This window comes from Pistacia vera, unplaced genomic scaffold, assembly GCF_008641045.1.
Source record: "Pistacia vera cultivar Batoury unplaced genomic scaffold, PisVer_v2 Contig398, whole genome shotgun sequence".
In the NCBI taxonomy this organism is placed as follows: domain Eukaryota; kingdom Viridiplantae; phylum Streptophyta; class Magnoliopsida; order Sapindales; family Anacardiaceae; genus Pistacia; species Pistacia vera.
The window spans coordinates 1,136,297-1,152,389 of record NW_022196221.1 but is presented as its reverse complement, the minus strand read 5'-3'; the positions used below and the strand labels follow the sequence as shown (position 1 = coordinate 1,152,389).

Here is a 16,093-nt window from a genome sequence, read left to right as displayed (position 1 = left end):
GTTTTGCCTCGAGAGGATCGGGGAAGCAAATACAAGCCCTACAAGGATGTTGTGTAGGTTTCATGAGGTTGGAGGCTGAGGATGGCAGGAGGTTGGAGTAGGGGGGCTAGAGGGCTACCCTGCATATTGTAGGGTTAGCCACGCGCAGCGCGCTAGCGCCACCTCCTGACATCCCCAGCCCACCAACCTCCCACAAACAAACCTCCTTATGGCCTCTCTTGCCCTCCCCCACCTCTAGAACCCAAACAAAGCCACTCCCTCATGTCCGTCAACTACTCGACAAACGCCACAACCACCATAACAATAAAAATCAACTACGTCTCCCCAAATTTGCATAAACCAATCAATTTCTCATCCAATTAAAAAACAAGTAAAAAACGTACCTTTCTTCACCGGCGTCCTCTCCTCGCCTGAATTCCTCGCTGTGTCCTCCTCTTCAGAACCTGTTTTCAATTCTACTCTTTTTCTTGTGCTGCCGTCGTCTCCTCTGCATCTGGACCACCTTTACTCTCAATCATCCATTGGAGCGTCTCTTCGACAACCTTCGAACTGTCACCACCGCCGAGTCTAGGATTTAGAGTGGGGTTGGGTTTAATCCTCTTTCTGAATATCAGTCATGATTTTGTGTAAGGAAGCGTTAGAATCGAATATTTGCCAAATATGGCACTTTCGTTGCGGAAATGGCAGAGAATCAAAAGTGTTCGTCAGTCGTTTTTTGGGTATTTGGCTCACTTAGTGATTTGAAGGTGGGGGTCATTTTTATTTTTAAAATTTAATCGAACTTCATTATTATAATATATCTACATATGTTTAAATCCTTTCACTTTAATCCGTTTACATGACTAATGAATCTTATGTATGCCACATCAGTTTTCTAAATTAAAAAAAATGAAAAATAGTTTCCTGGTCATTTTTCTAAATGCAAAACTTGGGAGGTCGGGAGAGTAAATTTCCTCCCCAATTTCACAGCAGCAACAAGAAGGATTAGGAAAAGAGAAAATTGGGAAATAAAAGGTAAGTAGTGAAGAGGGTTCGAATTCGATTTCTTCAGGGTTTGCGTTTGTTTTGAGGGATTTTTATATGGCGAAGAAGAGGAAATCAGACGCCACGCGCCTTGATGAAGTTGACCGTACGATGTATACTACCTTCTGCAGCGCGGCCAACTCGCTCTCGCAGCTATACTCGCAGGCGATGAACCACCAGCGCCTCAGCTTTCAGGCCGGTAGCGTCACGCACTGGTAGTGCTTCATTTCTAATGTATAGTTCTCTGAATTTTTTTAATTTTAATTTTGCTTTTTTGAGTTTGATCGGTGGGGTTTCTGTGATATGTTTTTTGCGTGATGGGTTTAATCAAAATTGTTTTTTTTTTTTTTAAATGTTTTTGTTCTCTGCTATTATAGTGATTAGAAAATTGGAAATTTGTATTTTTTTTTAATTTAATGCTGGGTTAATTATTTGTGTTAATTATCTGGTTGATGACTTGTATCTGTTTGGTTTTTGAGAAAATGGAAGAGAAAGTTAATATTTTATGTTTTATAATTTGTTCTAAATAAGCTTTGGAAGTTGCTGTAGGGTTCTGCAGCGCGGCAAACTCGCTCTCGCAGCTCTACTCGCAGGCGATGAACCACCAGCGCCTCAGCTTTCAGGCCGGAGAGCGCCACGCGCTGGTATGCTTTCGTTTGTAATATAAAACTTTTTTTTTTAATTATAATTTTTTTTTATGAGTTTTGATTTTATGGGGTTTCTCTGATATCTGTTTTTGCGTCATGGGTTTATCTCAAAGTTGTTGTTGTTGTTGTTGTTTTTTTTTTTTAATTATTATTTGATTTTGTGAGAAAATTGTAAATTTGTATGTTTTTTGGCCTTTCAATTTGATGCTGGGCTAATTATCTGTGTTAATTATCTGGTTGATGAGCTTCTGTCTGTTTGGTTGATGAGAAAATGGAAGAGAAGATACGACAAAAGTTAATATTTCATGTTTTTGGCCATGCTGGGTTAATTATTTGTTAATTATCTGGTTGATGAACTGGTATCTGTCTGGTTGGTAAAAAAATGGAGGAGAAAATATGAGGAAACTTAATATTTCAATGTTGTATAATTTGTTCTAAATGAGCTTGGAAGTTGCTGTTGGCTTGGTTTAGCAAAGCTTTTATTTTTTATATTTTTGGGTGTAAAAAGAACTTATGATTTTGAAAGTGAAGAAAAAAATAATTACTTTCTGTGCACGTGCCTGGATGTATAAATTTTTTGGATTCATCTCTCAAATTCATGTTGTTTTTGAGAAACTCTGTAAAACTATGCCTCATTCCTTGTAGTGCTGAAGGCTTATGTGCTAGTTAAAAGAGTCTCCTGTTATAAATTCTTCGCAATATTGTAAGTACGGGTGTTTAAACAAGTTTGGATTGCTAAGAAACTTGTACCGATGTCTAAGATTTTGATGTCAAGTTTTGCAACTCATGATTATTTAGGGTTTAATTAAGTGATTCTTTCACTTGTTTGTTATACTGCTCAAATTCATGAACATTTTCCCGCAATAAAAATGGGGCAAAGAGATGCAGAATGATGTAACTGTTGTAAAAGAGTCAAAATTTGGTTACGGGCCAATTCATGATGTTCAATTAATAAATTGAGTTGGTTTGTTTAAGTAGTTGTAGAACAAATTCTTCTGTGTTCGTCTCACTGGTTGCTTGCAACTTTCTCTCCCGTATTTGTGAAGCTTCATCTCTTTCTTGTTTGCATGCATAACCAGCAGGGAAGTTCTCTCTTTTTTGGTAACCCAGGGAAGTTCTCTTTCTTCCACTTGGTGCTAGAAAAACGGGGTACAGGCCACATGATACGGATTTGTCACCTTCATGCTTTAAAGATGCATATTGAAATAAATTTTGTAAATGAAATGATGCAAATTTTTATCTTGTAATGGAATTGGCTAATCATTTTCTTTTTAAGGTTCTGCATTTTTTTCTGACCTCTTTTTTCTTGACCTGGTCTGCTTTCTGCCTAAGCTTAACTACAAAGTTTTGGACATTTTTCTTCACCTGGAAATTCCATATCTTTTTTACTTGTACATGTATTCTTTACTTTTTGATCAGTCATTTCGTTAGGGACTTATAAAAGTATATTGTACTTTCCTTGTGGATGAAGCATATTTCATGTTGCATTTTTTAATTAATTCAATAACTTACAAAGAAATGATTTCTTAGCTTTCAGATTGAATTTGCAATTTAGTATCTTATTATTTTGATGCCCTTTTGTGTTCTGTTCTCCTTATTCTTGTATATGAATCAGTCTCTTCTCGATGTTGTTGTTTCAACATTATCCTTCTCATGAATTGAGGTGTGTACTGATGTATTTCCAAAATATAGAAAGCATAAACCATGGCTCCAGTATGTTATTGTATTTCCCGCTTTTATGATTCTCATGAATTGCTGCTCTTACATTTGATATGTTGCCTTTGGCTATAACATCTTTGTTCTTGTTATTTTCTGTTTTGGTGGATGCCATGCGTTTACCTTTTTTTATTGGCTCTATATATACTTACGGATATCCTCCTTTCATTCCAGGAGAAACTGTATCAATGGATTTTGAGGCAGCAAGAAGAAGGATCAAGAGTAACAACAGTAGATATAGTTGCTTATTTGCAGGTTTCTTAATTATCCCTCATTTAGTGATGTCTTAATGCATTGAGAAATATTTTATAGGCATATAGAGATGAGATATTTCATTTTGGATGCATGTTTCATGCTGGATACTAATTAAATTGTACATAGCTGTGGAATCATTTGTAAGGTATTTTGGAAATAAATTTTATCCATATGGATACATGTCCTTAATATCTTTTATATTCATTGATTGATGTTCAAATAGTTGTGGAATCATTTTTAAGGTATTTCGGAAATAAATTTTATCTATATGGGTACACTTCCTTAATATCTTTTATATTCATTGATTGATGTTCAAATAGACTATGGAAGATCAGTTATGATGTTTGGCTTTATAATTTTTTGGAAATACCTGAGATTTTCTTTTGTTATGTTCTATTAATTTACCTTTTATTTGTTTTCTGGTTGCTTCTGTCATCTTCCAAATCTTCAAAGACAAATAGAAGAATTTGATTCACACGGTGAAATTGAATTACTTGTTTTCGGATGTTTGTGTAGAATGAGCTTGAATATGGAGTGGAGGAGTCTCCGATGTCCCCCAGGTTGCCTATTCATCACCAACATCCCCAAAGTGCATTGAATAATCTAGGAGTTCCCATTGCTTCTATTCCATGTGCACCGGCTGTAGGGCCTGGAGTCCGTACCGGACAACCAGATCATCAAGTGAAGAACTCAGTTTTCTCTAATGCTCTCTCCAGCCCTGTTCGCCGCAGCCTTCAACACTATCACTTGTCGCAGGGAAGCTACCAAATGTCATCTGGAAACGGTCCTCGGAATAGTGACACCAACAATGTCCATCATCAGAACAGGGATGCCAATTCTCCCAGTTCTGAATCCATGGACATGCATGCAGATAGTCCGGGCCATGACTTTCCTTATTGAAGTTTCCGTGTGGTTTCTTGCATATTTTTTATTGTTTTTGTTGTCAAAACTTTAAAGCTCCTGTGTGGTGGTTAGAACTTAGAAGCCTTGAAAATTGACTGCGGATGTAGTGCAAGTACCATTTTATAAGGTAGCTATATCATATTTCTCTAAGCATGGTTATGCATTTTCCTTAAGAGTAGCGACTCTTGAACTTGTGGCCACATCAGAGGGAAAGTCCTTGTTCTAACGTTCAATGGATGCATATACAACCAATGTTTTAAAACCCAACCCGGGGTGAAAGTCGACAAAGTGGTCGGATCCTAAGTTGACCGGTTTAACTAGTTTGAGATGTCCAAAAGTTTGAAATTTAACAAAAATACATTTGAAAATTACATGTAAGTTTCTATAGGTTTGAAATCTTGCAAAAACAACCTAAACACTCTCCTCAGCTCTTGACTAAAGCCCACTTCACCTCTCCCTCGTTCGCCTCCCCAGTTGCAGGCGATAGCAGGATTTTTTTTGGTGACATTGTTTTGTGATTTTCGATTTATTTACTCACCAAAAATCAACGTTGTTGTCACCATTGCACTCACTGGTAGTTTTTCTTCAGAAACCTTAACATTCTAGTAATCAATGTTCACAGATTGATGTCCTAATTTCTAGGGTTTTAAATTAATAGGAAAATTTGTAACCTTACCCGATGAAGGCTCTGGGTCCCAATTGAACTAGTTCTACTGGCTGAGCCAGGTCGGGTTTTAAAACAGTGCATACAAGTTTTTAATGTGTATATCATGTTATAACATGTACAAAATTATTTGTATTAGAGTAATTCTCTAGTAAGAATATCCGTATTTAAATTTTGTGGGGATCATGTTTAAATATTATTGGATTCATTATCATTGAATTTAATGATGTTTTACGTAAAAAGTCCATACGTGTAATGTACATATATTTTATCTTATATTGGCACATGGCACGAGGGTAATTGTTCTTAAGAGTAAACAACATTTTCCCACCCAAGTTTTGGTAAACCTACAAGTTCCCACACATAGTTTCATAAATTACATATTTCCACCCTTAAATTAAAGCCGTTACTTTTCTCTTAAAATAATCCCCACATCTTAAATTTCTCTCAAATAACCCCTAGAGGAGATCCCAGCCAAGCAAAAATCCGGCCTAACCGCTTGATTCCAACACCACCATCAGCATCCGCTTATCCTCCTCACCAAAACCCCTAAATTTTCCACTTGATTACACCTCGGCAAGGTGCCTGAATTTGGCTGGAAAGGCACAACAAAATGCGAAAACCTAAAGGAGAGGTTACGGTGATCAGCGAGGAATTGCGGTCGGCGGTGTTGGGGGTTTTGATGGGGGGAAGCTAGTGATGCTATTGGTGGTGTTGGGGATGGTTTCCGGTGTCGGGACCTGTCGGAATTTGGATGAAACGCCAACTGAAACTAAGAGCGACGACCAGCGATTGGGGGGTTCAATCAGGTGGGGAGGTTAGGGGCTTTGATGTGGGGGCTGAAGGGATTGTAATGGTGGTGTTAAGAGGGGTCGATTGCGACAGGAACAAGCCGAAATGGCTTGAAATCGCCGGTGGGGCGAATTTGAGAAGTCAAGCGTTATTTTGAAATTTTTCGATGAGGTGAATTTGAGAAGTGAAGGGTTATTTTGAAAATTTCATCTTGAAATGACAATTTTACCCTTATAACTGTTAGATTGAATATTTTTCTATTAATTTAAGGATGAGAATCTGTAATTCATGAAACCACGGGTGGGAACTATAAATTTGCCAAACCTCGGGTGGGAAAAGTCGTTTACTCTTATTTTTAAAACATTGGGTTGGGGCCTCTTTTCTGCGATTGCTCAAACTTTTTTCTAGGTTTTAATGTTTTATGCCTATCACCGATCATCTAAATTGATAATTGCATTGGCGCCAAAGTTGTTTAGCTAAATTTAAAGCCAAAGCAATAAAAAATAAAAAATAAAAAAACCACACACCTAATTAGGCTTTGAAAAATAAACACCCTTTTAAATAAGAGTTCGACTTAGAGATTTAAAGAAGTAATTTCAGGTTTGATCTTTAGATGTGGATTAAAGGTTTAATTAAATGGATTAATTAAGGATGTTTAATGGATTCTGATGATTCATTGAGGTATGTGCAAGCTGGTTTAGATAACTCGGTTACTAAAAAAAAAAAAAAAAAAAGGATTAAGATTAATTGTGATGAATGAGATTTATGGATGACTGAGGTTTTGTTTGTAAACTGAAAAAATTTAATTAAATTTTGGTCTGATAAATAGATATTTTTTGTAAAGGTTGTTTAATGAATGTAAAATTAATTAGTTTGGGGCGATTATAAGGTATTGATTTAAGGGTAAAAGGTCATTTCTAGTTAACAAATTTTTATAATAAAATGAATGGAATGGGGGCTAGAGTTATATTTTAAAACTGACAGGTGATACTATGACTCATGAAAAACTACAAGGTTTTACTAAAACTACTAATTAAATCTGTACAAAAGCAAAAACACAAGAAAAACAAAACCCAAATTTAGGGGCATTTTATTAAAAGGCTAAATCAAGTTCAAATTTAATTAAAAGGTAATGTAGTTTGAAAGTGTTAAGTAAATAGTCTTATTATTGATTAAAGTTATTTAAACATGATTAGTGGTTAATTAGGATTAATGAAGTATTGTGTAATCTTTTAAAAATTACAATATGTCCCCAAAGAGTCAAAATTTTTGCAAACAAACCCAAACATCTTCTTCTTCTTCCTCCCGCCTTTAACATATCCCTCCCCTAGTTGTTGTTTCTTTTAAGCTTCGTCTACATCTTCTTCTTCCTCCTTCTTGTACATCTTTTTCTTCCCGCCATTAACACTATCTTCTTCCTCCACCATTAATATCTTCTCCACCACAGATCATTTTCCTTCTCCTCCTCCTCCTGACATTTCATCCAGGTATGCGTATCTCCCTTTTCCATTTTATATTTCGATTTCCAAAGATTTAATGATGAATTGGGTTTGGGTTATGATTTTGATTTAGTTGTTTAGGTTGTTGGGTTGTGTTTGATGTAATGCAAGTTGAAAGGAGTGAAATTTGTTGAATATTTTTTTGCATTGTGGGTAGCTGGGGGTGGTAGCATTGATTATAGGTGGAGATGACTGAAAATGTGTTTTGGATATGATGGATCGCTTAAGCGATCACGTATGTTTGGTATAATGCAATAGATCGTAGATTGCTTAAGCGATCTGCTATAAGTTTGGTATATGGCAGCAGATCGCTTAAGCGATCAGGTAAATGGCAGAAGATCGCTTAAGCGATCTACTGTAAGTCTAATGTATGGCAGCAGATCGCTTAAGCGATCAGGTAAATGGCAGAAGATCGCTTAAGCGATTAGGCTTATTTATACCAGATCGCTTAAGCGATCAATTATATCGCTTAAGCGATACACCAGATCACTCAAGCGACTCTGCAGATGCTTTTTAAAATCTTTCAACCCTTAATACATCAGTTAATAATATTTTTTTTCTTGCATTATAGGTACTTGGCTATTATTAGACATGTGACAAGTTGTTTTGGGTGTTGAATATTTTGGTGAATGGGTGGAGGAAGAAAGTTGCTGGAAGTGGATTGGGAAGAGCAAATAAGTTATACCAATTAGTGTAAGAACAAAAGTTAGTTTTGATGAGTTGATTGATGAAATAATTAGAAGAGGTGATTTGAGTTGCTCACATAGTGATATAGTTGTGAAGTATGTTTTAAGCAGAGTTCCTGAACATTATGAGGTACCTCCTGCTATATTAAAGTCAGATGAAGGTGTGAAGTTATATATGATTGATGTGGGTGATAATGGTTCGAGGCCGATTTTAAGCGGTTCTTTTGTAGATAAACCGTTGGAAGTTGGTTCAAAAGGAAGGGGATAACGAGGAAGTTGGCGGAGAGAATGTTGGTTTTAATTTGAACTACGAAGGCATTGATTTCTTAGTTGAAAAATTAAGAGTATGCGGTGATTTGGGTGGTAAGGAGGACACTGTAGAAGAGGTTGGTCATGTGCAGCAGAATGAAAATGTTGAGGAGAAAGACCCTGTACATGTTCCCGCAGATGTAGAGATTCCTTTAAATACAGATTATGTAGAAGGTGTAGTTTGTGAAGAAGAGAACACTATGGTCCTTTATGCAGGTTCAGAGGGGGTAATTACAGGTAGTAGTGAATCAGCTCATGCTTTTACTGATGGATCAGAGTTGTGCATAGGGTATTTATTTGAAAATAGAGAGAAATTGGTGAGGAAGCTAAAACTTGCTGCCATGAGAGGTAATTTTGAGTTCATCACCAAAAAGTCTAATTCATCGGTTGTGACGGTTGCATGTCATGACCGAAAGTGCAAGTGGCGGGTTTATTGTAGAAGGTTGGCGGAGTTCGAAAAATTTATTGTTAGTACATATACCTGTGAGTACACATGTGGTTTGGGACATATTTTAGGTGAGCGTCAACAAGCCTCCGCTGATGTTATTGGACAATTTGTCAAAAGTCAGTTCATTGAAGGGAAAGGTCCATCTCCTAAAGACATTCAGAAACTTGTGCGCATAGAGTTGGGATGTGCTGTTAGTTACTGGAATGCTGGAAAGGGAGACAACATGCACAAGATTTTATGAGGGGCACGCTAAAGCACGAGTACGCAGTATTAGAAGCGTACCGTTATATGCTTGAGTTAACAAACCAAGGTAGCAGGACGACTTTGAAGTGGGACAAGAATATGAGGTTTAAATATTTTTTTTATTGCTTATGATTCTGCTATAAGGGGTTTTGTAAACATGAGAAAGGTGTTGGTTGTTGATGGTTGCTTTTTGATAGAAAAGTATGAAGGTACATTGTTGGTAGCCACTGCACAAGACAGCGAGAATCACACATATCTCGTTGCATGGTGTGTGGTTGACTCTGAGAACAACAAGTTGTGGACTTGGTTTTTTCAGTAATTATGTACGATAGTGCCTAACAGTGACGAGTTGTGCATAATATCCGATAGGCACAACTCTATAACGAAAGGGATTGCCACTATTTACCCTCAAGCACATCACAGATTCTGTATGAGGCACCTTGGTGAGAACATAAAACAAAAGTTTAAGTGTGTTGGCTTCCTTCAGACATTCTACATGGCAGCAAAAGCTTATCGAGTTGATGAGTTTGAAGAGCACTTCCAGCAAATCCGAATCAAGGATGATAGAATTGCTAAGTATGTTGAGCATGATGTTGGTTTTGAGCGATGGAGTAGAGCTTACTTTCTTGGAAGAAGGTTTGATGTCATAACCACGAACATAACCGAGTCCATAAATTTGAAGTTGTTAATAGAAAGAGAGTTTCCAATAGTTGTCCTTTTTTATGCAATCTAGAGGACATTGTCATGGTGGTTCCATGAGCGTCGTACAAAGTCAAATAATTTTACTACAACCCTTGTTCTGTCAGTTGAAAAATTATTGCAAGAACATATGGAATTGTCAAATGTACTGTTTGCCTATCTTCTTAATGCTTAAGAGTTCACCGTGTGCAGCTATAGTCTGGATGCCCTAGTTAACCTTCTTAGTAAAACTTGAAGCTGTAAAATGCTTGACATTCAATGTTTACCTTGTCCTCATGCACTAGCAGCATAAAACACCAATGGAAGCTGGATTTTGGTTCAAGAATTTACATGGAACTTTGCTCCCCTCTCTATATGGCAAATCACTGCATGTTGGCTTATTCGGAAACGATATATCCAATTTGTCCAGAAGAGTAGTGGGTGGTGCCGCCAGAATTGGTTCATATTATCATTCATCCGCCATTCAAGAAGACAGAAAATGGGAGAAAAAGAGTTAAGCATATTCCATTAGCCTCTGAGGTTCCCTGGAGGATGAATAAGTGCTCAATTTGCAAGCAAGTTGGCCATAAGAGAAGCAGTTGCCAGAATCGATCACATGCAGATCCAGAAAATTAGGTTCGAATTGATCAGTAGCAAGAAAGCAAGCAATTTGCAGATAAGATCGGATTACTTAAGCGACATAAGATTGCTATTTGCAGATCTGAACAACAAATTGTTTAAGCGATCTGCTACTCAAATCAAATCTGGTGGCCACCAGATCGCTTTAGTGATGTAAGGTCGCTTAAGCGATCTTTTCTTATATGCAGATCTGACAAGCAGATCACTTAATGATCGAAGATCGCTTAAGTGATCTGATGAAGTTATTATGTTTATCTTTTGTGGTGCATTAAACTGATTTGTGTCCTTGTATTTCCAACTATGTCATCAAGAAGAAAGATGAAATCAAGAGAGTTGTCAAGACCAACCATTGAAGAGTTGTTGCTTTCAATTTTTTATGTTTTAAATTTTATTGTTACCTTGAATAAATCATCCTTTATAATGTATTAAATCAAATTAATTATTTTTCATTTTTATCAATTTAAAAAAGGGTTTAAGTTAGTAAAATTTCGCATATTACCTCTGAATAGCATTGATAGCTTCCCAAAGAAGCAAGACAAGCAAAATATATATTATCAACATCATTATCGTATCAAGACAATCAATCAATCAATCAATTTACTGAATTAGTCACGAGTGTGACACGTTAGTAGAAATGTACCTCATTTCACAAATATGGAATGTTATGATTGAATATAAAGCTCAGCCACACTACATAATATAATTTCTCACTCAAACGTGCATAATATCAAAAGATCGGCGAGATAAGAAGAAAAATGGCCTTGGTTGAGAATCGCTTTAGCGATCTACGCTACCAAGGGTAAGCGAAGAATCGCTTAAGCGAAACCTTAGATTGCTTACGCGATCGTGCATCTGGGCAAATCTTGATTCTGCCCCGGACTTGGTCACTTAAGACCAAGGGTAAAAGTGAAGAATTGCTTAAGCAAGACCATAAATCGCTTAAGCAATCGTGCATCTGGGCAGAGCTTGATTCTGCCTCAGACTTGATCGCTTAAGTGACCAAGGGTAAAAGCGAACAATCGCTTAAACGAGAAAGTAAATCGCTTAAGTGATCGTGTATCTGGGCACGCATTGATTTTCCCTTGTACATGATCGTTTAAATGATCATTGATCGCTTAAGCGACCAAGGGTAAAAGTGAAGCATCGCTTAAGTTATCTTGATCCTCGCTTGTACGTGATCCCTTAAGCGACTAGACGTGATCGCTTGAGCAACTAAGTTTCAACATACTGGATCGCTTAAGAGAGACCTAGGATCACTAAAGCAATCCATTGTAGTCGGATGACCTTTGTTCTGCCTTTGACAAGATCACGTAAGCGATTTATTATCACTTAAGCGACCAAGGCTAAATAGACAGGATCTCTTAAGCGAAACCATATATCGCTTAAGCGACCAAAGCTAAATAGGCGGGATCGCTTAAGCGATTAAAGGTAATTTATTTTGGTACTTTAAAAACATTATCTACTTTAATATTTCTTTTCCATGTTTATGTATCATGTTTAAGTACAGATGTAAAAGAACTAATTTAATTAAAATATAATTTTGAAAAAAATCAATTAAGTGATATAAATAATCAAATTAATTGGCACAAGACAAATCATGGTCCAAAATTGAAGTTTATTCCAATCTAATTATTCTCAAATATATCATCTATATTTATGAAATCAGGTACGTTTCTACTAACGTGTCATGCTAGTGCACTATGATTTTCATCCATATATCATATGGTTGTAACCTTAATATGTGTTGATGGAATTAGGTTGCAAATAATCCTTCTCAATTGGCCTTAATAAGTGTTACTAACCGATGTCGCTTAACATTAACGTTAATAATCATGTGATGTTGTGAACGTCCGAAGTTCACATTAACGTCACTTAATATGGGACAACCTATTCCAAAAAAATAAAATAAAAGGAATCGCTTAAGCGATCTTGTGAAAGGCAATAAAAATAATCCGAATACATTGGATCGCTTAAGAGATTTCATTTCTCGCTTAAACGATCTTGTGTATTTAGTCTTAGTCGCTTAAGCGATATGATATCGTTGCTTAAGTGATCACGTACAAGCAAGAATCAAGATCACTTAAGCGATACTTCACTTTTACCCTTGGTCGCTTAAGCGATCATGTACAAGGCAGAATCAATACCTATCCAGTACATGATTGCTTAAGCGATTTACTTTCTTGTTTAAGAGATTGTTTGTCTTTACCCTTGGTCGCTTAAGCGATTTGGGATTGCTTAAGCGATCAAGTTCGAGGCATATGCACGATTGCCTAAGCAATTTATGGTCTCGCTTAAGCGATTCTTCGCTTTTACCCTTGGTCGCTTAAGCGATTTGGTATCACTTAAGCGATCAATCCGAGGCAGAATCAAGATCTGCCCAGATGCATGATCGCTTAAGCGATTTGTGGTCTCGCTTAAGCGATTCTTCGCTTTTACCCTTGGTTGCTTAAGCGATCAAATCTGATGCAGAATCAAGATCTGCCCAAATGCACGATCGCTTAAGCGATTTATAGTCTCATTTAAGCGATTCTTTGCTTTTACCGTTGGTCGCTTAAGCGATTAAGTCCATGATAGTATAAACATCTGCCTAGATGCACGATCGCTTAAGCGATCTTTTATAGAAAACCCTTTTATCGCTTCAGCAATATACGTAGTCGCTTATATGTCGCTTAAGTGATCATTGGCAATACATATTTTTTCCAGCTTTTCTCCTGAATTTTGATAAACTAAAATCACCAACACATATTAATTCCATATTTTCTCCTGAATTTGACAATCTAATTGCATCAACACATCAAGTCATGTAACAAGAATACTAAATAAACTCAAACTCAAAAGAGGGAGAGAAATACTGACTTGCTTTTGTATTAATCTGAAATGTGTCAATTACATTAAATTACAACATTATATACAACAAATAAATCTCCTATATATACCCAAAACAAAAGCAAGGCCGACAGCCTCCATCCTCCCTCTTCATCATTCTCTTCAGCCACTTCTCCATCCTCCAAAATTATCCAGCACAACTTCAGCATCAGCATCAGCATCAGCAGCAGTGTCAACAGTAGCACCACAATGCAAGTATCAACAGCCTGACGCCTAACAACACCAACTGATTCAATTCAAGACAATCCAATTATTCAAGATAACTCAATAAGACATCATCATATAAACTACAAAATTCTAAGTCCAACTTCCATTCCTTTTGATGACAGCATCAACAATGACTTGGATTGAGTTTTGGTCAGTTAGAAAGGATCCATATGCCCATGGAAGCACTCAACAGCCCAGTGCTCCCGATAGTTGTTCATTGTTTCATCATTCAAGTCGTCCATCAGGGTGTTAATCATGTCAAACTCAATAAATTTCAGTGCATATGCCCCACAATCAGCACTACAACAGGAGGAAGACATTGGCGTTAGAATCAGCTTATAGAACAATTGTATTATGTAAGTTTTATACAAAATTTACCTTGAGTCATTTGTCAAGACGGGAAGGCGCTTGATGGCCACTTTCTTGTCAGTAGTTCATCACCCAAGCGCTGAAACATCCCGCTGTCGTGCAACAGTGACGGGAACAATACACACAATGGCTGCAACTCCGTCTCCAACTGCCTCTCTTGACAAATACTGGGGTTGCAGTCAAGGATCTGCAACAAGCCCTCCTTTAGTAGCTGTATAACGATTATCCAATGCATATCCTTGATGTTCATGATGCAGTATACTCTTTAACGTTTGCCCAACTGTTGCCATATTTGGGCCTTTCCCCCCATACATACTGCATCATCCTATCATCAAACTAAAAATCATCAGGGACACCATCGAAGTCATCTGTGGCCAATCTTTTCCACTTGCCTCCCTTTGTTGCACCTCTACCAATGACATTTTTTATTAAACTGTCATATGTGGTTACTAGCGTTTGGCCAAAGGCCACATCGGTGATGTCATAGTGCGAATACAAGATATCATCATTACTGCTCTATCGTAGCCTCATAAGTGCCAATATCTCATCGATGTACTGCATCAAATAAAAACAACATGATAAATATACAATACCTCATAGAAAACATAAGCAAAAATAAGGAAAAATAAGGGAAAATAACTCACTGAGTCTTTGAACCACCTACCTATCATCAACATCTTTTCAAACCACTCCTGAGGATAATCCCCGGTCTTACACTTCACATGCCCATCTCTTCCAGAATCATTGTAATACACATAGAAGAGTTTTTTCTTTTCCTCATCTATTGGCCTATACAAATCGACGTTTAACTCCTCCGTTTTCACTTGCCCACTTCCTCCGCCTTCCTCCTCCATTTTCGCTTCCCCACTTCCTTCATGTCCCGCCTCACCCTCTTCCATTTTTACTTCCCCACTTCCTCCGCCTTCCTCCTTACCCTCCTCCTCCATTTTTGCTTTGCCACTTTCACAGACTTCCTCATTTTTTTTCTTCGTTTTTCTCTTCTTTCCATACATTACTGTCGTGTAAGGAGAAATTACATGCTTACTCTTTCGGCTCTCTCTTTTATGCTCAAGTTGCACTTCAACCACTTTCAATACCCCACCAACTTCCTCCTTCATCCTACCAATTTTCTCCTCCATCCTTTTCATTCGCTCTTCCATATTCTCAAACCTCTCATAAACGGCTGTTGTAAAACTCTCAAATAGACCGTTTATGAGGTCAACCACCTCATTCTCTCGACCCCGATGCCTCAACAAAACAGTACTTGTTGTATCGGTTTGCCAATTAGGTGGAGGTGTACGAACCTCTTCATCCTCCTCCTCTTCCTCCCTCCTGCCGATTGGAGCTTCATCATCCTTGGCGTCAACAACATTCTAAAGTAGTGGCCCTACAACTGCACTCACATGCGTGACCCCTTCTAGGTCCCACATTAGGCAGTTTATCCCTTTATCTGTTTCATTCTTCAGTGCTTTGAACGATGTAACATACTATTTTCCCGCTTCACCCCTAGTAGCAGTGAAGAAGGGACGAATGACTCCCTGCAATAAGAAAAAAATCAATCAAATTTAAGCTACATTTAAAAGCAAGTGTATATTCAAAAGATTAATCCTTTAATCTTACCTGAGCTGCTTGAATTTCGATTTCTATTTTGTCATAATCCCAATGGGTACACTTCTTGATGTGCCATCGCAACATCCTAAGAAATTGCGATTACTCATCCGAACCTTCTTCACCGCTACTAGGGGTGAAGCGGGAAAATAGTATGTTACATCGTTCAAAGCACTGAAGGATGAAACAGATGAAGGGACGAATGACTCCCTGCAATAAGAAAAAAATTAATCAAATTTAAGCCACATTTAAAAGCAAGTGTATATTCAAAAGATTAATCCTTTAATCTTACCTGAGCCGCTTGAATTTTGATTTCTATTTTGTCATAATCCCAATGGGTACACTTCTCGATGTGCCATCGCAACATCCTAAGAAATTGCGATTGCTCATCCGAAGTCTTCATCTTCTCTCCCCCTCCCCCCCTCTTAGGCAGAATAGGGATGGCCTCATACATCCAAGCCTACATTGTAAAAAAACAGTGTATATCATAATTAAAACACATATAATACAAAAAAAATATA

The 16,093-nt window shown here is 37.4% G+C and overlaps 1 protein-coding gene across 1 annotated transcript; it reads left to right on the top strand.

Moving 5' to 3' along the window:
- The first annotated feature begins 1,080 nt into the window (after positions 1-1,080).
- LOC116141383 lies at positions 1,081-5,179 on the top strand. The gene is made up of 4 exons (XM_031426894.1): positions 1,081-1,188; positions 1,617-1,667; positions 3,561-3,641; positions 4,158-5,179. Exons 1-4 carry the CDS (start codon positions 1,081-1,083, stop codon positions 4,539-4,541), a joined length of 624 nt encoding a protein of 207 aa, XP_031282754.1. The 3' UTR covers positions 4,542-5,179.
- Positions 5,180-16,093: the final 10,914 nt, after the last annotated feature.

Bases quoted from the DNA above. Each gene is read 5' to 3' on its own strand.
- LOC116141383 (XM_031426894.1), top strand. From the start codon at position 1,081: ATGGCGAAGAAGAGGAAATCAGACGCCACGCGCCTTGATGAAGTTGAC. The intron at 1,189-1,616 runs GCGATGAACCAC...CTCTACTCGCAG, and splicing joins TCTCGCAGCTATACTCGCAG to GCGATGAACCACCAGCGCCT. The intron at 1,668-3,560 runs GTATGCTTTCGT...CTTTCATTCCAG, and splicing joins CCGGAGAGCGCCACGCGCTG to GAGAAACTGTATCAATGGAT.